The sequence below is a fragment of the Macaca fascicularis genome, chromosome 11 (genome assembly GCF_037993035.2).
Source record: "Macaca fascicularis isolate 582-1 chromosome 11, T2T-MFA8v1.1".
NCBI lineage: Eukaryota > Metazoa > Chordata > Mammalia > Primates > Cercopithecidae > Macaca > Macaca fascicularis.
The window spans coordinates 54,020,100-54,043,435 of record NC_088385.1 but is presented as its reverse complement, the minus strand read 5'-3'; the positions used below and the strand labels follow the sequence as shown (position 1 = coordinate 54,043,435).

Below are 23,336 nucleotides of genomic sequence, written 5' to 3'. Positions count from 1 at the left end.
AGTGTTTATAAAAACAACTTGCCAGCTTTTATTAAGGCAACTTGAACTTTAATGGACAAGAAAAGAGATTTGATTTAACTTCATATACTTGGAGTTCGGACTGTTGGAGAAAATATGAACAACAGCATGTCCATTGCTGTAATACAAGTTGGGAATTATAACCTAGGACAGCATCAAGAGTGTTCTTAAATTCTAGTCCTGCAAGTCACCCATCTGATTAAGAAACCATATATCTTATGATACATGCCAGGGATTCTTCTTAGCTATATCAAGTGGGGCCTTGGGGAGACATCCAGAGGAGCTATTTTTCAAAAAACCTTCTTTCTGGCTGGGCGCGGTGGCTCATGCCTATAATCCCAGCACTTTGGGAGGCCCAGGCGGGCAGGTCACCTGAGCACAGGAGTTCAAGACCAGCCTAGCCAACATGGTAAAACCCCGTCTGTACTAAAAATGCAAAAATTAGCCAGCCATGGTGGCACCTGCCAATAATCCCAGCCATTTGGGAGGCTGAGGCAAGAGAATCAATTGAACCCAGGAGGAGGAGGTGGCAGTGAGCCAAGATCACACTATTGTACTCCAGCCTGGGCAAAAGAGCGAAACTCTGTTTCAAAACCAAAACCAAAACAAACAACAAAACTTCCTTTCTTTAGCAGCTGCGGCACACATTAGCAAGTGGCAGAAAAGTGACCTCTTAATTTTGTTCAATAGACCCCATATTCAGTTTGGTCTAGTGCTTTTACCAGTCCTTACTATTTCTGCAAATTAAAAATGGATAAATAGAAGCAATAAAAATATGCTAGAGAAATTCTTGCAAATCCTTTTGTGGCTGATTTTCAATCCAGAATATATTTTCCTAAATTTTCACAAAGTATTTACCATAATAGGCCTGCTATTTATTTAATGACCGTTCAATGCCATCCTGACCTTTCCCAGGAAGGTCAAAGAGTAGCCTGTTATTTGAATGCCTAATTTAACTGGACAAAGGAAATTGCTTTCATAATTTCTACTTTGCCCTTCCTGATTGAACCAAATGTCAACTTTCCACGCAATGTTCCCCGACAAACATTCGTATTCCTAATACAACCAGATTAGATCAATCTGCATCTGTCTCCATTGTACCCTGGGATTGCATAAACTCTGGATACATATTTATTTTGTGGATTCATTTCCATGTTAATTAGAACGCAGTTTCCTGGAATTTCTTTTCTGAGTATGATAATCTTCTTACAGTCAGCATGATGGAAACAGCTGTGCGCTGTTTACTTTAAGGAGAATGGTGTTCCTTGCTCAGATTATCATTGGATATGCACTTTCTAGATCAAATATTGTATCTCCATTCTTTCCTATAGAATTATTAGAACATGTTAATTTATGGAGGACTTTCAAACTCAATTTTATTATGCAACTGTGTTTTGGGGAGAGCATACTACACAACAAAAAGTATTGAAAAGCCATAATATTTAATTAAATCCTTTTTCTTCTACTGCAATCTCTGCTTTCTAAGTAGATTTTTAAAGTCAACTTTATTTATTTATTTATTTATTTTTGAGACAGTGTCTCGCTCTGTCACCCAGGCTGGAGTGCAGTGGCGCGATCTCGGCTCACTGCAACCTCCGCCTCCTGGGTTCAAGCGATTCTCCTGCCTCAGCCTCCCAAGTAGCTGGGATTATAGGCGCGTGCCACCACGCCCTGCTATTTTTTGTATTTTTAGTAGAGACGGGGTTTCAGCATGTTGGCCAGGCTGGAAATCAACTATTTTTTAATTACAAAAGTTATATATGTAAAGTGCAGAAAATCTGGAAGTTAGACAATCCCACTGTTGTTAACATTTTGATGCCTTTCTTTCAAACACATAATAGATTTTTGTAAGATATTTTTATGCTGAGCAGATAAATACAGTATCAGTCCGAACACTTTTTCACCAGCCATCCATCTAATCTCACTAAGGAGTTATTAGATGATAAAATAAAGCAGATTATTCAATCCAACATCAAACATGTTCTGAAGATTTACTATATGCTGTACACTTTCTCCTCTCTGGGTTGGGTGAGAAGAGCACAAAAATAAATAAGACACATCTTGCTTTGTCAACATGATTAGCATCCAAGATAGAGTTGCTTTAGCCTCCACAGGTATACTGCCATTCCAAACAAAGTCAGGCTTAATAAATAAAACTAGAATAAATATTAGGTAGACAACTCAGTAAATACCACGTCACCTGAGTTTAGCCATGCATGTCTCTTTAGAGCAATCATTATATATAACAGACATTTCAGCTTCGCTCCCTGGAAACTCTTCTCTTCCCTCTCTAGTGTCAGACACATGCTTTCATCAGCACAGTTAAGGATCAGACGAGAGATGAATCAGGCTTTGTCAATTCCCATTCCCATTGTTGCTTACTATCTTATCAACAAAACCAAAACACGCTTAAGGAAAAATGTTTCATCCGTGAACTTTAATTTCCTCTACTCCTTTTTGTCATAAAAATAAAATAAATTATTTTTCATATTGTACCTTCCTGTGTACGCTTAATCTTTGTTTTTTGCACAAAATTGCAGTATGATTTACTTTACTTTTGGGGTCCAGTCCCAGGCTGAGGTCCTGACCCTAGTGACATACTATAAATTCTTTAAAGCAGAGACACTCAGCTACTGGCTGTTGTCAGATGCTCTGAGGACCTGAGCATTTGTGGGAAGTTGTTTCTCCAGTTGATGAACACACTGTAATTCTTATTTGGGACAGAAAAACGTTGTAGGAAGATGTTATGATTATATAACAAATAGAAGCCTGGGCAACACAGGGAGACCACTTCTCTACAAAACACTTTTAAAAACTTAGCTGGGCACAGTGGCTCATGCCTGTAGTCCCAGCTACTCAGGAGGTTGAGGTGGGAGGATTACTTGAGCCTGGGAGGTTGAGGCTGCAGTGATCATGTCACTGTGTCACTGCACTCCAGTCTGAATGACAGAGCAAGAAGACCCTGTCCCCCAAAACAAAACAAAACAAACAAACAAAAAAACCCAAAAAAACCTCAAATAGACCTAGAATGTATTTAAAAGAAAAAGTAGCACCGATTGGAACTCTGATGGTCAAAAACAAAAACAAAAACAAAAACAAACCCTCATCCGCCTAGGTATACACCCAAAAGAATGAAAACAGAGATTTTAATAGATACTTGAACATCAGTGTTCATAGCAGCATTACTCACCATAGGCAAAAGGTGGGAAACAACTTGACTGCTCACTGACAGATGAATGGATAAACACAATGTCATGTAAATATTCATCCTTAAAAAGGAATTAAATTCAGACACATGCTATAACATGGATGAACCTTGAAAACATCATGCTAAGTGAAATAAGCCAGGCAAGAAGGGACAAATATATGGTTCCACTTATATGAGGTACCTAGAATAGACAAGGTCATAGAGATAGAAAGTTTGATAGAGGTTACCAGGGACTGAGGGACAGGGTGAATGGAAAGTTACTGTATAATGAGTACAGAGTTTCTGTTTGGAATGATGGAAGAGTCCTGGAAATGGATAGTGGTAATAGTTGTATACATTTTGAATGTACTTAATGTCACTGAATTGTGCACTTAAAAGTGATTACAATGGTTTTATATCATGAATGTTCTCCATCTTAGTACCTATCAACTCTTCCTGCTTGCTGCAGGCTGTCCCTTTCTACCCCTAGGCAGGCATGCCTCTGCCTGAGTCAACAATATGCAGCCCGTTGGGTGGCCACATGCCCAGGACCCCTCCCAGCCTGAAGGAACTATACTCATATTGCCCTGGGTTGGCAGCCTGGGTTCTCTGCTGAGTTACCCCAAAGTGGTTTTAGGACAGCACAATTATTTATTAAGTAACTCTGGCACTGGCCTTAAGAAAAAACAGAACAATGAAAGCATTAAGCCTAACACTTTTCTCTTTTAATGAACGAGTCAATATTCATGTTATTATTCCTAGAAATAAGAACTCTGTCCGCCTGGGTAACGTAGTGAGACACCATCTCTACAAAAAAATTAAAAAGCTAGCCAGGCACGATGGCATGCACCTGTAGTCCCAGCCACTTAGGAGGCTAAGGCAGGAGGATTTCCTGAGCCTGGGAGGTTGAGGCTGCAGTGAGCCATGATCATGCCACTGCCCTCCAGCCTGGGTGATGCAGTAAGACTTTGTCTAAAAAAAAAAAAAAAAAAAAGGAAAAAAGAAAAGAAAAAGAACTCTGAAGACCTTGGGAAAGAATGGTACTTAGTAGTCAGATTTCTGTTTATAAGGAAAATACTTCCAAATGCTCTATAAGGTCTGGAAAGTTCTTTCATTATAAAGGAAATCCAAAGTTGCAACAGGAGATCATTTTTTGTTGGATGGTTTTAATAAAAAGATACAGTGCCCCACGTATAAAGAGCTGTAGCTAATGGCAGCCATAAGGTATGTAAGCACAAAAGGCACATATATTTATGCTGAAGGTTTTGATTTCAAAAATAAGGCCATGTTTTAAGTTATTAGAGAACACGATTCTTATACTATCAGGGTATTACAATGCTTTGGAGATGTCCGTTAATTTAGGGGCTTTTGGATTCCCAATTATGAAGTGCTTACTTCATAAATCCTGGGTCTATATTTGCCTTGAATATCCAGCAATATTCCACAAGTACTTGCTGCAACCCTATCCTCCCTACAAGCTCCCCCAGTACAAACATACAAAATTGATAAGCCTCAAGGTCCTCTCTTGCCACAATCAGATCATTAACCTGTGCTGCCAACCAGAGTTTCATGGTTCTTTATTTATTTATTCATTTATAATATCTAGGATTATAGTCTAAGAAGCAGCATTCTCCAAGGAAAAGGGTCACACACATACACACACACACTCTCTCTCTCTCTCTCTCTCTCTCTCTCTCACTCTCTCTCTCTCTCTCTTAACTGGGTCAGCCCTCTGGGGTTAGACTTTAACTCAAGCCCTTTATCAAAACAAAGTTGCAGAAGGTCAATTTCACTTCCTCTCTCTGAGAGGTGTGAGATTCTTGCCACATCCCTAGTCCCTTCCATGTTCTGTAGGTAGAAAGAAGCAAAATAATCTCCAGTATATGCAAAGTTCAGAAATCAGGACTGCCAGAAGACAGACTGGCTATGATGGACTGTCATTTGATATTACTGGAAAAAAAAAAAAAAAAAAAAACCTTGGGTCATTTACCAAAATCTCACTTTATATTCAGCTATTTTAGTATCACATTGACAAAGTACAGGGTTCGAAATATAAACAAATTTAGAAATGAGGAGGTAAAGCTAGGAGAAAACTAAAAGGCTAGAGGGTGGTTCATATAAAACCTAATTTAAAAATCTATGAGATTTTTAAATACCTGGGGAGTTTACTATCTATTCTCCTATATTAACACTTCTGGCCGGGCGTGGTGGCTCAAGCCTGTAATCCCAGCACTTTGGGAGGCCGAGACGGGCGGATCACGAGGTCAGGAGATGGAGACCATCCTGGCTAACACGGTGAAACCCCGTCTCTACTAAAAAATACAAAAAACTTGCTGGGCGAGGTGGCGGCGCCTGTAGTCCCAGCTACTGGGAAGGCTGAGGCAGGAGAATGGCGTAAACCCGGGAGGCGGAGCTTGCAGTGAGCTGAGATCCGGCCACTGCACTCCAGCCTGGGCGACAGAGCGAGACTCCGTCTCAAAAAAAAAAAAAAAACACTTCTGAACATTACACATATTTAGCTGTCAAATATTTATTGAGTTCTTCTAAAGTGCCAGCCAATGCTCTAGGTGCTGAATACAGTGAACACACCAGAAAAAGTCCTCCCCTTAAGGAGGTTATAAAGCCGAGATGACAATGAACGAATAAACATACAAGGTGAATAACACATAAAACATATAATAAATGTTAAATAAGATAGACTATTAAATAATATGAACATATATTAATAAACTGTTTTATTGTTTATTATATATTAGTAAAATACATAAATATATTAAATGTTATATACAATAATAAAAATATACAATAATCAGGCAAGTGTTATGACAAAAATTAAGTAGGATAAAGGGCAGTGGTGTACCTAGTGCATTTGACACCCTGAGCAGATCAATTTTTAAATATCTGCCTCCTTTATATGACAAATTATTATATGAAAAAATATATTCAATAATCATGAAATGAAACATGCAGCAGACAGAGTCTAAGAGGGCCCCCATGATGCCCATTGATATGATTTGGGTCTGTGGCATGCCCAAATCTCATGTTGAATTGTAATCCTCAATGTTGGAGAAGGGGCCAGGTAGGAGGTGACTGGATCGTGGGGGTAGATTACCCCCTTGGTGTTCTCATGATAGTGAGTGAGTTCTTGCAAGATTTAATTGTTTAAAACAGTGTGGCACCTCTCACCTCTCTCTTCTTCCTGCTGCTGACATGTAAGACTTGCCAGTTTCCCCTTCACCTTCTGCCATGATTGAAAGTTTCCTGAGACTTTTTCAGCCATGCTTCCTGTACAGCCTGAGGCACTGTGAGCCAATTAAACCTCTTTTCTTTACAAATTTCCCAGTCTTAGGCAATCCTTTACAGAGTGTAAGAATAGACTAATACACCCACCTTAAGCTATTCATGTCTTGTGTAAATCCCCTCCCCTTGAGTGTGGGTGAGACTTGTTAATTGCTTCTAACCAGTAGAATAAGGCAAAGCTGATGGGATATGATTGTGCAACATAAAATTGTACCCCGTCTTGCCTGGAGATGCTCACTCTTGCTAGCTTTTCTGGGTAGTGGGAGGGAGAGGGTCTTGCTCTGTTGTTCAGGCTGAGTGCAGTGGCATGATCACAGCTCACTGTAGTCTTGACCCCTTGGGCCCAAGAAGTTCTTCCACCTCAGCCTCCCAAGTAGCTGGGACCACAGGTGTGTGCCCCTGGCTATCTTTTTCTATTTTTTGTAGAGTCTCAGTATGTTACCTAGGCTGGTATCAAACTCCTGGGCTCAAGTGATACTCTCACTTTGTCCCCCCAAAGTTTTGGAATTACAGGCATGAGCCACCACGTGTGGTCTCTTGCTTACTTTAAGAAAACAAAGGTCATGTTGAGAAGGCCTCATGGCAAGGAGCAGAGGGCAGCCTAAGACCAATATCCAGCAAGAGACAGAGGCCTTCAGTCCAATATCTGGTGAGTTACTGAATCTTTTCAACTACCTGAGCTTGGAAGTGGATCCTTGCTCAGTCTAACCTCGGCTGACACCTTGATTGCATCCTCGTGAGACCCTGAAGTAGAGGATCCAGTTAAGCCATGCCCTGCTTCCTGACCCACTAAAACTGTGATTTTGTTTATCTTTTCCAAAAACCAACTTTTTATTCCTTAGATATTCTGTATTTTTTAGTCTCAAGTTCATTTATTTCTGCTCTGATCTTTTTTACTTTCCTTCTATGTATTTTGGGTTTGTTTTGTTTTTGCTTTCCTAATTCCTTTATGTTTATTTGAAGTATTTCTACTTTTTTGAACAAAAATTATTTATATTTTATTTTATATTTCTTTCTGCTTTTTGATATAGGCATTTATTGCTATAAATTTCCCTCTTACTACTGCTTTTGCTGTATCCCATAGATTTTGGTATATTGTATTTCCATTTTTATTCTTTTCAAGAAATGTTAAAATTTTCTTCTTAATTTCTTCATTGACCCATTGGTTGTTCAGGAGCATGTTGTTTAATTTCCATGTGTTTGGGAAGATTCAGAGGTTCCTCTTGTTATTGATCTCTAGGTTTATTCCATTTTGGTCAGAAAAAAAATTTGACATATGATATAATTTTACTTTTTTGAATGTATTCAGACTTGTTTTGTGGCCTAAGATATAATCTGCCAGGCCTCTGAGCCCAAGCCAAGCCATCGCATCCCCTGTGACTTGCACGTATATGCCCAGATGGCCTGAAGTAACTGAAGAATCACAGAAGAAGTGCAAATGCCCTGCCTCACCTTAACCGATGATGACATTCCACCACAAAAGAAGTGAAAATGGCCGTTCCTTGCCTTAAGCGATGACATTATCTTGTGAAGTTCCTTTTCCTGGCTCATCCTGGTTCAAAAGCCTCCCCCACTGAGCACCGTGTAACCCCCATTCCTGCCCACCAGAGAACAACCCCCCTTTGACTGGAATTTTCCTTTACCTACCCAAATCCTGTAAAACAGCCCCACACTTATCTCCCTTCGCTGACTCTCTTTTTGGACTCAGCCCGCCTGCGCCCAGGTGATTAAAAAGCTTTATTGCTCACACAAAGCCTGTTTGGTGGTCTCTTCACACGGACGCGCATGACATAATCTATTCAGGAGAATGTTCCATATACTAATGAAAAGAATATGTATTCTGCAGCATTTGAGTGAAGTGTTCTGTAATTGTCATACCTATTTGGTCAACTGTGTAGTTTAACTCCAACGTTTCTTTATTAATTTTCTGTCAGATAATCTGTCGGTTTCCTGAGAGTACAGTGTTAAAGTCCCTTGCTATTAGTGTATTGCAGTCCATCTTTTCCTTTAGATCTATTAATGTTTGCTTTATATACTTAGGGGCCCTAGTGTTGAGTGCATAGATATTTATAAGTGTCCTTCTTGCTGAATTCACTCCTTTATTATTATTTGGTGACCTTCTTTGTCTCTTTTTGCAGTCTTTGATTTGTAGTCTATTTTATCTAAGTACAGCTGCTCTTGCTTTGTTTTGGCTTCCAGTTGTATGAAATATCTTTTCACCCCTTCACTTTCAGTCTGTATGTTTTTGTTTTTGTTTTGAGATGGAGTCTTGCACTGTTTGTTGTCCAGGCTGGAGTACAGTGGCATGATCTTGACTCACTGCAACCTCCGCCCCCCAGGTTCAAGTGATTCTCCTGCCGCGGCCTCCCTAGTAGCTGGGATTACAGGCACCTGCCACCACACCTGGCTAATTTTGTAGTTTTTTTTTAGTAGAGACAGGGCTTCACCACGTTGGCCATGCTGGTCTCAAACTCCTGACCTTAAGGGATCTACCCACCTCGGCCTCCCAAAGTGCGGGGATTACAGGTGTGAGCCGTCATGCCCAGCCAGTCTGTATGTCTTTTTAGGTGGAAAGGGTTTCCTGTAGGCATTATATAGTTGAGTCTTGTTTCTTTATTCGTTCATCCACTCTATGCCTTTTAATAGGAGAATTTAGTCCATTTACATTCCATGTTATTGATAAGTAAGGACTAGCTGCTGCCATTTTGTGGTTTTCTGATTATTTTGTAATTCCTCTCTTCCTTCTTCCTTTTTTACTGTCTCTCTTTGTGGTTAAGTGACTTTCTCTGGTAGCAAGTTTTAATTTGTTGCTTTTACCTTTAGTGAATGTATTATAGGTTTTTGCATTGGGGTTACCATGAGGCTTATGAAAGACATTTTATCTTTCATGGTACCCTCATGGGGTTACCATGAGGCTTATGAAAGACATTTTAACAACTTATCTTAGATCACAAAGAAAAGAATGGAAACACACAAAGAAAAAGCAAAAAAAAAAAAAAAAAACAACAAAAAAACAAATCTACAACTTCCTTACTCCCACATTTTGACTTTTTTCTTAATTTGCCTGTGTTTATATTGCCTATATTTTAACAGGTTAATGTAGCTATTATTGTTTTGATAGATGCATCTTTTGGACTTACTAGAGTTATGAGTGGACTGCACTCCACAATTTCAGCATAAGAGTATTCTTAATTAATTTTACCAGTGGGTTTTTATGCCTTCAAATATTTTATTTCCTCTTTTTTTCTTTCTTCTTTTTTTCTTTCTTTTATTTTTCTTTCTTTTTTTCCTTTTCTTTTTTTTCTTTTTGTCACACATTTTGCTTTTAGATTGATTGAAGAACTCCCTTTAGCATTTCTTGTAAGACAGGTCTAGTGGTGGTGAATTATCTTCCCTTTTGCTTATCTGGGAACGACTATCTCTCCTTCACAGGTGAAGAATACCTTTGCTGGACACTATTCTTGAACGGTAGCTTTTTTCTTTCAGTACTTCTTTGAAAATGTCATCCTATTCCCTCCTGGCCTGTATGGTTTCCATTGAGAAGTTTATTGCCAGATGAATTGGAAATCCATTATATGTTATTTGTTTCTTTTCTCTTGCTGCCTTTAAGATCCTCTTTGTCCTTCACCTTTGAGAGTTTGATTATTATATACCTTGGAGCAGTCTTATTTGGGTCAAATCTGTTTTGTGTTCTCTGACCTTCCAGTACCTGGATAGTTATGTTTTTTCTCAAGTTTTGGAAAGTTTTATGTTATTTCTTTGATTAAACTTTCTACCCTTTCCCCTTGCTCGACTTTCTCTTTAACACCAATAATTTTTAGATGTGGCCTTTTGAGTTAATTTTATAGGCAATCATCATTCCTTTTCATTTTTTTTTCTTTTTTTCTCCTCTTACTATATATTTTCAGATAGCCTATCTTCTCTGCTACTGAGAACCTCTAACAAATTTTTCAGTTCAGCAAATATTTTCCTAAGTTCCAAAATTTTTGTTTTTCTAAGTTACTTAGATTTCTTTGTTAAATTTCTCTGATAAATTTCTGAATTTGTTTTCTGTGTTATCTTGGCGATCACTGAGTTTCCTTAAAACTGCAGTTTAGGGTCAGTCACTGGTTTCTCGTTTTGTCCATTTGGGGAGACCTTGGTTTCCTGTGTGCTATTGTTTCTTGTGGATGTATGTCTATGTCTTTGCATTGAAGGATTATTTATTCCAGTCTTCTCTGTCTGGCTTGTTTTGGATTTTATTGGCTACATTTGCTTAGAGGTTTTTTATTGCTGTGGACTGTCTTCTTTTCAGCTCTAGGTGGCATCTTTAGGCCAAGTTCACCTCAGCTCTAGTAAATGATCAGAGCATGCCCTTTCTGAGTGGGGGAGGTCCCTAAGGTCCTGGCAGTGTAGGAAGGTTGCCTAGAGGTTCGTCCCTGTCAGGCCTCTGAGCCCAAGCTAAGCCAGATCCCCTGTGACCTGCACTATACATCCAGATGGCCTAAGGTAACTGAAGATTCACAAAAGAAGTGAAAATGGCCTGTTCCTGCCTTAACTGATGACATTACCTTGTGAAATTCCTTCACCTGGCTCAAAAGTTCCCCCACTGAGCACCTTGTGATCCCCACCCCTGCCAGCCAGAGAACAACCCCCCTTTGACTGTAATTTTCTTTTACCTACCCAAATCCTGTAAAACAGCCCCACCCCTATCTCCCTTGCTGACTGTTTTCAGACTCAGCCCACCTGCAGCCAGGTGAAATAAACAGCCTTGTTGCTCACACAAAGCCTGTTTGGTGGTCTCTTCACACAGACATGAGTGAAATTTGGTGCTGTGACTCGGATCGGGGGACCACCCTTGGGAGATCAATCCCCTATCCTCCTGCTCTTTGCTCCTTGAGAAAGATCCACCTACTACCTCGGGTCCTCAGACGAACCAACCCAAGGAACATCTCACCAATTTTAAATCCGGTAAGTGGCCTCTTTTCTCTTCTCCAACTTCACTCACTATCCCTCAACCTCTTTCTCCTTTCAATCTTGGTGCCACACTTCAATCTCTCCCTTCTCTTAATTTCAGTTCCTTTCCTTTCCTGGTAGAGACAAATGAAGTGCATTTTATCTGTGGACCCAAAACTCCGGCACCAGTCACGGAGTCAGGAAGACAGTCTTCCCTTGGTGTTTAATCATGCGGGAACGCCTGCCTGATTATTCACCCACATTTCACTGGTATCTGATCACCTCGGGGACACCTGCCTTGGTCATTCACCCACATTCCCTTGGTGGCAAGTAAATTGTGGGGACATCTGCTTTAGCTGCTCACATTGCAGCCCAGGGCTGCTTACCCCACCCCTTTTCCACTTTCCTGGGGGGGCAAGCACTCGCCCCCCCTTCTCTCCGTGTCCCTACCCCTTTTCCACTTTCCTGGGGGGCAAGCACCCCCTACCCCTTCTCTCCGTGTCTCTACCTTCTCTTATCTCTGGACTTGCCTCCTTCACTATAGGCAACCTTCCACCCTCCATTCCTCCTTCTTCTCCCTTAGCCTGTGTTCTCAAGAACTTAAAACCTCTTCAACTCACACCTGATCTAAAACCTAAAAGCCTTATTTTCTTCTGCAATGCTGCCTGACCCCAATACAAACTCGACAGTGGTTCCAAATAGCCAGAAAATGGCACTTTTGATTTTTCCATCCTACAGAATCTAAATAATTCTTGTCGTAAAATGGGCAAACGGTCTGAGGTGCCTGATGTCCAGGCACTTTTTTACATATCAGTCCCTCCCTAGTCTCTGTTCCTAACGCAACTCATCCCAAATCTTGCTGCTTTCCTGTCCCCTCAGTCCCAACCCCAAGTGTCACTGAGTCTTTCCGGCCTTCCTTTTCTACGGACCCATGTGACCTCTCCCCTCCTCCCCAGGCTGCTCCTCACCAGGCCAAGCCAGGTCCCAATTCTTCCTCAACCTCCCCGACCCTATAATCCTTTTATCACCTCCTGTCCTCACACGCAGTCTGGCTTACAGTTTCATTCCAGGACTAGCCCTCCCCTACCTGCCCAGTAATTTCCTCTTAAAAAGGTGGCTGGAGCTAAAGGCATAGTCAAAGTTAATGCTCCTTTTTCTTTATCCCAAATCAGAGAGCGTTTAGGCTCATTTTCATCAAATATGAAAACCCAGCCCAGTTTACGGCTCGTTTGGCAGCAACCCTGAGACGCTTTACAGCCCTAGACCCTAAAAGGTAAAAGGCCGTCTTATTCTCAATATACATTTTATTACCCAATCTGCTCCCAACATTAAATAAAATTCCAAAAATTAAATTCCAGCCCTTAAACTCCACAACAGGACTTAATTAACCTCGCCTTCAAGGTGTACAATAATAGAATAGAGGCAGCCAAGTAGCAACATATTTCTGAGTTGCAATTCCTTGCCTTCATTGTGAGAGAAACCTTAGCCACATCTCCAGCACACAAGAACTCCCAAACGCCTGAACTGCAGCGGCCAGGCATTCCTCCAGAACTGCCTGCCCCAGGAGTTTGCTTCAAGTGCCGGAAATCTGGCCACTGGGCCAAGGAATGTTCGCAGCCTGGGATTCCTCCTAAGCCGTGTCCCATCTGTACGGGACCCCACTGGAAACTGGACAGTCCAGCTCACCTGGCAGCCACTCCCAGAGCCCCTGGAACTCTAACCCAAGTCTCTCTGACTGACTCCTTCCCAGATCTTCTCGATTTAGTGGCTGAAGACTGACGCTGCTCAATCACCTCGGAAGCTTTCTAGACCATCACAGATTCTTTGGGTAACTCTTACAGTGGAGGGTAAGTTTGTCCCCTTCTTAATCAATACGGAGGCTACCCACTCCACATTACCTTCTTTTCAAGGGCTTGTTTCCCTTGCCTCCATAACTATTGTGGGTATTGATGGCCAGGCTTCTAAACCTCTTAAAACTCCCCAACTCTGGTGTCAACTTGAACAACATTCTTTTATGCACTCCTTTTTAGTTATCCCCACCTGCCCAGCTCTCTTCTTAGGTTGAGACACTGTAACTAAATTATCTGCTTCCCTGACTATTCCTAGGCTACAACCACACCTCATTGCCACCTTTTCCCCCAGTTCAAAGCCTCCTTCACATCCTCTCCTTGTATCTCCCCACCTTAAACCATAAGTATAGGACGCCTCTACTCCCTCCTTGGCGACTGATCATGCACCCCTTACCATCTCATTAAAACCCAATCACCCTTACCCCAATCAATGCCAATATCCCATCCCACAGCACACTTTAAAAGGATTAAAACCTGTTATCACTCGCCTGTTACAGCATGGCCTTTTAAAGCCTATAAAGTCTCCCTACAATTCCTCCATTTTACCTGTCCAAAAACCAGACAAGTCTTACAGGTTAGTTCAGGATCGTTTTGCCTATCCACCTTGTGGTGCCAAACCCATATACTCTCCTATCCTCAATACCTTCCTCCACAACCCATTATTCTGTTCTGGATCTCAAACATGCTTTCTTTACTACTCCTTTGCACCCTTTATCCCAGACTCTCTTCACTTTCACTTGGACTGAACCTGACACCCATCAGGCTCAGCAAATTACCTGAGCTGTACTGCCACAAGGCTTCACAGACAGCCCCCATTACTGCAGTCAAGCCAGAGTTCTTACACAAGAGCTGGGACCGCACCCTGTAGCCTTTTTATCCAAACAACTTGACCTTACTCTTTTAGCCTAGCCCTCATGTCTGCATGTGGCAACTGTTGCTGCCTTAATACTTTTAGAGGCTCTCAAAATCACAAACTATGCTCAACTCACTCTCTACAGTTCTCATAACTTCCAAAATCTATTTTCTTCCTCACACCTGATGCACGTACTTTCTGCCCCCCTCTACTACCTCTCAGCAAGCCGCTCATTGCCTTAACTCGGGCCCTCACTCTTGCAAAAAGACTACACATCAATATTTATACTGACTCTAAATATGCCTTCCATATCCTGCACCACCATGCTGTTATATGGGCAGAAAGAGATTTCCTCACTATGCAAGGGTCCTCCATCATTAATGCCTCTTTAAAAAAAAACTCTTCTCATAACTGCTTTACTTCCAAAGGAAGCTGGAGTTATTCACTGCAAGGGCCATCAAAAAGCATCAGATCCCATCGCTCAGGACAACGCTTATGCTGATAAGGCAGCTAAAAAAGCAGCCATCAAAAGGCATCAGATCACATCGCTCAGGACAATGCTTATGCTGATAAGGTAGCTAAAAAAGCAGCTAGCGTTCCAACTTCTATCCCTCACGGCAGTTTTTCTCCTTCTCATCTGGCCATTCGCACCTACTCCTGTACTGAAACTTCCACCTATCAATCTCTTCCCACACAAAGCAAATGGTTCTTGGACCAAGGAAAATATCTCCTTCCAGCCCCACAGGCCCGTTCTATTCTGTCATCATTTCATAACCTCTTCCAGCGGCTAGGTTACAAGACGCTAGCCCACAAGGTTCTAGCCCTCTTAGAACCTCTCATTTCCTTTCCATCGTGGAAATCTATCTTTAGGAAATCACTTCTCAGCGTTCCATCTGCTATTCTACTACTACTCAGGGATTGTTCAGGCCTTCACCCGCTTCCCTACACATCAAGCTTAGGGATTTGCCCCCTCCCCAGGACTGGCAAATTGACTTTACTCACATGCCTCGAGTCAGGAAACTAAAATACCTCTTGGTCTGGGTAGACACTTTCACTGGATGGGTAGAGGCCTTTCCCACAGGGTCTGAGAAGGCCACCGAGGTCATTTCTTCCCTTCTGTCAGACATAATTCCTCGGTTTGGCCTTCCCACCTCTATACAGTCCGATAATGGACTGGCCTTTGTTAGTCAAATCACCCAGACTCTTGGTATTCAATGGAAACTTCATATTCCTTAGGGTCCTCAATCTTCAGGCAAGGTAGAACTGACTAATGGTCTTTTAAAAACACACCTCACCAAGCTCAGCCACCAAGTTAAAAAGGACTGGACAATACTTTTACCACTTGCCCTTCTCAGAATTTGGGCCTGTCCTTGGAATGCTACAAGATACAGCCCATTTGAGCTCCTGTACAGATACTCCTTTTTATTAGGCCCCAGTCTCATTCCAGACTCCAGACCAACTTGGACTGTACTCCAAAAAACTTATCATCCCTACTATCTTCTGTCTAGTCATACTCCTATTCACCATTCTCAACTACTCTTAAATGCCCTGCTCTTGTTTACACTGCCAGTTTACACTGTTTCTCCAAGCCATCACGGCTGATATCTCCTGGTGCTATCACAAACCGCCACTCTAAACTCCCTCTTAAAGTAAATAAATAATCTTTGCTGGCAGGGCTATGCTGAACCTCCTTGGGCACTCTCTAATTATATGTCCTAGGTCCTCCCAATTCTTAGTCCTTTAGTACCTGTTTTTCTCCTCTTACTCCGTTTAGTTTTTCAATTCATACAAAACCACATCCAGGCCATCACCAATAATTCTACACAACAAATGTTTCTTCTAACAACCCCACAATATCACCCCTTACCACAAAATCTTCCTTCAGCTTAGTCTCTCCCACTCTAGGTTCCCACACTGCTCCTAATCCCGCTCGAAGCAGCCCTGAGAAACATCGCCCATTCTCTCTCCATACCATCTCCCACAAATTTTCACCACCCTAACGCTTCAACACTATTTTGTTTTATTTTTCTTATTAATATAAGAAGACAGGAATGTCAGGCCTCTGAGCCCAAGCTAAGCCATCATATCCCCTGTGACCTGCACTATACATCCAGATGGCCTGAAGTAACTGAAGAATCACAAAAGAAGTGAAAATGGCCTCTTCCTGCCTTAACTGATGACATTACCTTGTGAAATTCCTTCTCCTGGCTCATCCTGGCTCAAAAGCTCCCCCACTGAGCAACCTGTGACCCCCATGCCTGCCAGCCAGAGAAGAACCCCCTTTGACTGTAATTTTCCACTACCTACCCAAATCTTATAAAATGGCCCCGCCCCCATCTCCCTTCGCTGACTCTTTTTTCGGACTCAGCCCGCCTGCACCCAGGTGAAATAAACAACTTTGTTGCTCACACAAAGCCTGTTTGGTGGTCTCTTCACACGGACGCGAGTGAAAGTCCCCACAAGACCTGTGGAACAAACTTTCTGCAGTGTGGTGCTGCTGAACAGCCACTCTGGTTTGGTGTCGTCTTTGGCTGATTTACAAAGCAGTTCCTAGGGCAGGGGATGGTAGTCTTCCCTCCCTGCCGCGTCTGACTGTTCTCCGGGATATTTCTCCTTTCAGGCACCCACAGTGCTTCCTGTGGCTTTAAGGTAGGGATGGGTCTCCTGCCATGGAACCCAGGATGATAGAGAAGTTGGTTATCCACCTCAACCTCACTTTTTCCAGTGTAGAAACTGTGAGTTGGGGGAAATTTTTTCTTGTGCTTGATGCCAGTCAGAATGAGGGGAGAAACGTCACAAATGTGGAAGTCCAATTCTCTTACCATCTGCTTAGAGTTTTTCACTTCTTTGTGACCCTGGGAACTCATTTGGAATATTTCTGGTGATAATCTTGACACTGTACATTTGTTTTTGGTTTATTGTAGAGGGAGTGAAGCCAGCATGCTTCTATGCTGGCATTTTGGAACTGGAAGTCCTCCTGACCCACAGAAACAGATAATAAATGTGTGTTCCTTCAGGCTAGTAAGTTTGTAGCACTATTATTACATAGATAAGTAATAATATGGGAGTGCTGGGAAGGGAAGAGGGTGGTCCCTGGCTGGGATCTACCCCCAAGAACCTAGGTGAGGATGGCACTCCTGCCCTGGTGTTCAAATGTTGCATTTCCCATGACTACCCTGGCCTGCACACCGCATCCTGTGCCTATAAAAACCTCCGAGACTTAGCAGGGAGACACAGAAGCGGCTGGACTTCCATAGGAGCACATGGGCGGAGGCACACACAGGTGGCTGGATGTCAAGAGGAATGCACCAGCACGGGCAAGCTGGCAGGCCCCCCAGTCTGCAGAACAACGCAGAGTTTGGCTGGGGCAGTTGGAGGAGAGCCTGGGCGATGAGCTGCCCGACTCCAGGGGAAAACCATCTCCCTTCTGGAACCCCCACTTGCTGAGAGCTACTTCCACTCAGTAGCACCTTGCACTCATTCTCCAAGCCCACGTGTGATCCAATTCTTCTGATGCACCAAGACAAGAAACCCCGGGATACAGAAACCCCTCTGTCAGGCCGGACGCCGTGGCTCATGCCTATAATCCCAGCACTCTGGGAGGCCAACGCCGGCGGATCACCTGAGGTCGGGAGTTCGAGACCAGCCTGACCAATGTGGAGAAACCCTGTCTCTACTTAAAATAAAAAATTAGGTGGGCATGGTGGCGCATGCCTGTAATCCCAAGTACACAAGAGGCTTAGGCAGGGGAATTGCTTGAACCCAGGAGGTGGAGGTTGCAGTGAGCCGAGGTCACCTTAGGTCAGGAGTTTGAGACCAGCCTGGCCAACATGGTGAAATCCTGTCTTTGCTAAAAATACAAAAAAAATTAGCCAGGCCTGGTGGCATGCACCTGTAATCTTAGCTACTCAGGAGGCTGACGCAGGAGAATGGCTTGAACCCGGGAGGCAGAGGTTGCAGTGAGCCGAGATCGCACCACTGCACTCCAGCCTGGGCAACAAGAGCAAAACTCCGTGTCAAAAAATAATAAATAAATACATCAAAAAGGGAAAAAATGATTAAATTTTTAAAACTTTTTTTTGAAAAAGAGAAAAGCATATCTATATATTGGTCTGTCACAAGCATGAATAATACTGTAGTTTCTGGGGTTTTTTTTTATACTTTAAGTTCTAGGGTACATGTGCACAATATGCAGGTTTGTTACATATGTACACATGTGCCATGTTGGTGTGCTGCACCCATTAACTCGTCATTTACATTAGAATATCTCCTAATGTTATCCCTCCCCCCCCTCCCCACAATAGGCCTTGGTGTGTGATGTTCCCCTTCCTGTATCCAAGTGATCTTATTGTTCGATTCCCACCTATGAGTGAGACCGTGCAGTGTTTGGTTTTCTGTTCTTGCGATAGTTTGCTGAGAATGATGGTTTCCAGCTGCATCCATGTCCCTACAAAGGACATGAACTCATCCTTTTTTATGGCTGCATACTATTGCATGGTGTGTATTTGCCACATTTTCTTAACCCAGTCTGTCACTGATGGACATTTGGGTTGATTCCAAGTCTTTGCTATTGTGAATAGTGCTGCAATAAACATACATGTGCTTGTGTCTTTATAGCAGCATGATTTATAATCCTTTGGGTATATACCCAGTAATGGGATGGCTGGGTCAAATGGTATTTCTAGTTCTAGATTCTTGAGGGATCACCACGCTGTTTTCCACAATGGTTGAACTAGTTTACAATCCCACCAACAGTGTAAAAGTGTTCCTATTTCTCCACATCCTCTCTAGCACCTGTTGTTTCCTGACTTTTTAATGATTGCCATTCTGACTGGTGTGAGATGGTATCTCATTGTGGTCTTGATTTGCATTTCTCTGATGGCGAGTGATGATGAGCATTTTTTCATGTGTCTGTTGGCTGTATGAATGTCTTCTTTTGAGAAGTGTCTGTTCATATCCTTTGCCCACTTTTTGATGTGGTTGTTCGTTTTTTTCTTGTAAATTTGTTTGAGTTCTTTGTAGGTTCTGGATATTAGCCCTTTGTCAGATGAGTAGACTACAAAAATTTTCTCCCATTCTGTAGGTTGCCTGTTCACTCTGATGGTAGTTTCTTTCGCTGTGCAGCAGCTCTTTAGTTTAATTAGATCCCATTTGTCAATTTTGGCTTTTGTTGCCGTTGCTTTTGGTGTTTTAGACATGAAGTCCTTGCCCGTGCCTATGTCCTGAATGGTATTACCTAGGTTTTCTTCCAGGGTTTTTATGGTTTTAGGTCTAACATTTAAGTCTCTAATCCATCTTGAATTAATTTTCATATAAGGAGTAAGGAAAGGATCCAGTTTCAGCTTTTCACTTATGGCTAGCCAATTTTCCCAGCACCATTTATTCAATAGGGAATCCTTTCCCCATTTCTTGTTTTTCTCAGGTTTGCCAAAGATCAGATGGCTGTGTAGTTTCTGTTTTTAACCCTTCTTCAAATTTGTCATTGCCTTTATCAATGGCTTGTTCCTTCTTGCGTGTTCATGTTAAATTCAGAGCATAGCAAGATTTGTCAATTTATATTTGCCCGCAGTTGATCCTTATATAGGGATATGTCACACCATGGGACTTGAGCCTGCCAACTGTACCCAAAACTTGAATGACTTTCAACTATAACAAATTTACTTTTGAAACAATCATGTATAGTCATGTCTGCTTATGTCAGGGCCAGCTGTAGAGCTTAAAGTTCCCTGAATTAACTTCCAAGTAGAATGCCATCATTTTTCTTAAGGGTTAAGCAATAAAATGTGCTAATTAAAAATGTTCATATACATGTTTAAAGCTCAAACATGACTGTGGCAACTGTTTAGAACTTAGACCAATAGAAAATTTGTTTTTGTTTTTTTCCTTGGGGAAGAGTATTCCATCACTGATGTTGTTCAGAATTCCTGCTGCATAGTGATAATAAAAGGCATCCTGAATATTAGTCTGAATGTTTTATTATTGTTGGTCTGTACCTGGGGCACATTCCACGAACCCTTGGTGCGCTGTGGTGAAAGAGACAGAGAGTAATGAGGGGTGCTATGCGTGCAGGGTGCCCAGACACGGTGTCTCTGATGAGGTAATGTTTGAACAGAGACCTGAAGGGACAGAGGGAAGGAACCATGAATGTACCTGGAGAGAATGATTCCAGCAAGCACAAAGGTTCTGCCTCCAGAATGTGGGTGGTGTGTTTGAGGAACAGCAAGAATCCCTGTGACTGGAGTAGGACTGAGAAGGATATAGGAGGAGGTTAGAGAAGTAACAAGTTAGGTCAGGCATGGTGGCTCATGCCTGTAATTCCAGCATGTTGGGAGGCCATGGCAGGAGAACCACTTGAGGCCAGGAGTTTGAGACCAGCTTGGACAATGAAGCAAGACCTTGTCTTTACAAAAAGAGAAAAAGATAATGTTAGCCGGGTATAGTGGCGTGTGCCTGTAGATGAAGTGGGAAGACATGAATGTCTGAGCCATGTGGCACCTGTTCCCATCACATTTCTTCACGCTGGGTGATGCAGGCTCTGGCCTGGTGAAGTTACATTGGATGTCTAGTTGGAAAACCTTGTTTAAGCCAAGTATTTCCTACTTAATAGACTTCATTCTCCAACGTGGAAAATGAGGATAATATAACTTATCTCACCGGGCTATCATGCTTATTAAATGAGATAATGTTTATGGGAGTGCTTTGTAATCTGTGAAGCATCCTGTTAAGGCGTACTCTTTTTTTTTTTTTTTTTTTGGCTGTAAGTTTATTCAATGCAAAAGAATCCTCTTCAATTTTACTGAGGTGGCTGACCACGTCCACGACCAAATCCGTCTCTAAACTGGAATTCGGTTGCTGACCCAGCCCCAGCCTCGGCCTTCTTGTCGGCACCAGGTGGCACAGCACTCCATTTGTAGGTATGTCTGTCGGCTTCCCCTCTTGTGAGTCTGGCAGGTTGCTCACCCTCCAGACCTTTAGGGCAAGGCCTGTCAGCCTCTGGATGGCTACAGCATAGGGTGGCAGGCACAATCTCCAGGGGCAGATGAAGGTAATCACGGAGATACTGGACACCCTCATTGGTAAGGTACCAGTAGAAATGTCTCCAGGCAAACTGTTCCTTCACGTAGCTTCGGGAGTTGAGCGACTGCATGGCCTTCATGACATGAAGATTGGGCACATTCTTGTCTGCCAGCTCTGGGTGCTTAGGCATGTGGACATCCTTCTTGGCCACCATGACTCCCCCCTTAAAAAGGAGTTCATAAATGGCAATCCGGTTCTTCTTAGGCATCAACATCTGGCAGGTCTCCGCCATGCACTGGCTTCATCCTCCCCCTCTCCCTCGGACAAGCTTCACCTACCAGTGGCCCCCTACCCCATAAAATTAGCCTCCAACCCCTGTCGCTACTCAGAAATAGGTGTGTGGGGAGTGGGAGAGAGCTCCCCTGCCAGTATCCTGGGGAGCAGCAGCCGCTAAGGCGGCAGGATGGCCCGGATGGGAGCCGATGGAACTCGAACTCCCGTTAAGGCGTACTCTTATTATTGTTGCTATTGTAGGTGAGGAAAAACAGTCTTCTACCCTCTTAGATCTGTGGCTGGCCTAAGAACGAAACTGACATAAGACAGATTAACAGGAGAAAAGCATACGGGCTTCATATGTTCACATTTACACAGGAGTCTTTAAAAAGAAAATAACAGCCCAAAGAAGCTGTTAGGCCCAAAAGCTTATATACCTTTTCACACAAAGAATGACAAATTGTGGGGATATGACAAGGCAAGGGGCTTGAACATGGGGCAGTAAATTGTGGGACAGGGACTAGGAAATGTATGGGAGCAACTAATGCAAGATACGGATTATTTTAGTAAGTTTGTTTGTGCATGTCCATTCCTGTGTTGATTCTAAGTCTCTGACAAATTTGATCACCTGCTTTTAGGTGGAAAGGAGGGCAGAGATCCTTTTCTGCATCTGCTGTTTCTCAATTTCCTTTAGCTCAAAATAATCAATATGCCAAAGCAGCATATTTTGGGGTGGCATATTCTGAATTCCTTCATTATTATGAGAGGTTGATGTTTAAGTGCTCAAGAATCAGGAAAACCTGAGACATTCAAGAGGAGTGCCCTGGATCCTGCAGCCCTCTTCCTATTGATTTCCGGTTCCTGTCCCACACAACCTCTCCTTCAGCAGGAGGCCTTGGTGAAGTTTGGATGCAGAGGCTGCTTCTCATCAGCGTGACAGGAGGTGCATCACCACCCACAGTTAAGGGTTAACCAAGCTAAACAGTATAAGATAACCTTCATTTGCAAATCTAATGAGCAAAATTACAGGCTTTAACTCTAATAGAGGGGGGAAATGAAGCTCAAGATCATTATTTCCACGTCTAAGATTAGCAGCTGGAAAATACAGTACATCTGTAAAATGACAGTGTCAGATACCACAGCTTTGCATGACACCAGCACACACACAAAGGAAGAATCACTTCAGAGAGCAGAAGTAGAGGCAGAGTACTCTGAGCGGTCACGACACATGGATGCATCTGAGCTTCCGCCACATACCAAACCAGGTTACCATGACATTATGTGTTGAAACTACTGATAAAGGTCTTTGGAAAAACGTCTACTAACCCCTGAAAAAACATAAGCTGTCTTTCCGTTCTTTTTCTCTTTCATAGGGCAGGAGGATGTGTTCTGTGCCTGAAGAAATACTCCCTTATATAAATCAAGTTGGGAGGATGAAGATGGAAGGAACAAATGTGGGAATAAAAAGGTGGGAAGGAATTCACTTCATGGTTTGACTCTGAGACAAAATTGATAAGAGCCCTTCCCCCAAAAGACCCCCTTCTTGCCTGGGAACCAGTCTGCCTTTGCAGGACTAACAAATTAGCTACAAAATTAGAAATTATGGTTTAGGGGTCATGAAGCCTCTGACTCCCAGAGTCTGAACCTACCCAAATTTCTCCTTGGGATAGTATCACTATTGTAGAACCTAAGCTCAGTGCTTGAGATATTTTGCAGACCTTGCACTTGCTGGATCAGCTGACACCACCCAGACTGGTAATCTGGCTCAAATAGTTCTGCCATCCCACCCAGGAACAAAAGACAGAAAGAAAAACTCACTTCGACTCCTATGATTCCATCTTCAATCTGACCAAACAGCATTCTGCACTTCCCAAGCCCCTACCCACCAAATTATGTTTTAAAA

The 23,336-nt window shown here is 42.6% G+C and overlaps 2 protein-coding genes across 7 annotated transcripts; one reads left to right on the top strand and one right to left on the bottom strand.

The window, feature by feature from the left end:
* The first annotated feature begins 6,737 nt into the window (after positions 1–6,737).
* LOC123567501 (embryonic stem cell-related gene protein-like) lies at positions 6,738–16,557 on the top strand. Of its 6 annotated transcripts, none has more exons than XR_012420162.1 (5): positions 6,738–7,154; positions 11,298–11,455; positions 12,613–12,713; positions 13,191–13,287; positions 16,189–16,557. XR_012420162.1 is itself a non-coding variant. In XM_074006695.1 (4 exons), exons 1-4 carry the CDS (start codon positions 7,085–7,087, stop codon positions 13,210–13,212), a joined length of 351 nt encoding a protein of 116 aa, XP_073862796.1. In that variant the 5' UTR covers positions 6,738–7,084; the 3' UTR covers positions 13,213–16,557. The 6 variants fall into 6 exon arrangements, 1 of the variants encoding a protein (XP_073862796.1); XR_012420163.1 differs by having other exon boundaries at positions 16,186–16,557; XR_012420164.1 differs by lacking the exon at positions 12,613–12,713.
* A 4,320-nt stretch (positions 16,558–20,877) lies between these two features.
* On the bottom strand, positions 20,878–21,477 carry LOC123567500 (small ribosomal subunit protein eS10-like). The gene has a single exon (XM_045365114.2). It carries the CDS (start codon positions 21,450–21,452, stop codon positions 20,937–20,939), a length of 516 nt encoding a protein of 171 aa, XP_045221049.2. The 5' UTR covers positions 21,453–21,477; the 3' UTR covers positions 20,878–20,936.
* Positions 21,478–23,336: the final 1,859 nt, after the last annotated feature.

Bases quoted from the DNA above. Each gene is read 5' to 3' on its own strand.
- LOC123567501 (XM_074006695.1), top strand. From the start codon at position 7,085: ATGGCAAGGAGCAGAGGGCAGCCTAAGACCAATATCCAGCAAGAGACA. The intron at 11,456-12,612 runs GTAAGTGGCCTC...ATCCCAAATCAG, and splicing joins TCTCACCAATTTTAAATCCG to AGAGCGTTTAGGCTCATTTT. The intron at 12,714-13,190 runs GTAAAAGGCCGT...ACTCCTTCCCAG, and splicing joins ACAGCCCTAGACCCTAAAAG to ATCTTCTCGATTTAGTGGCT.
- LOC123567500 (XM_045365114.2), bottom strand. From the start codon at position 21,452: ATGGCGGAGACCTGCCAGATGTTGATGCCTAAGAAGAACCGGATTGCC.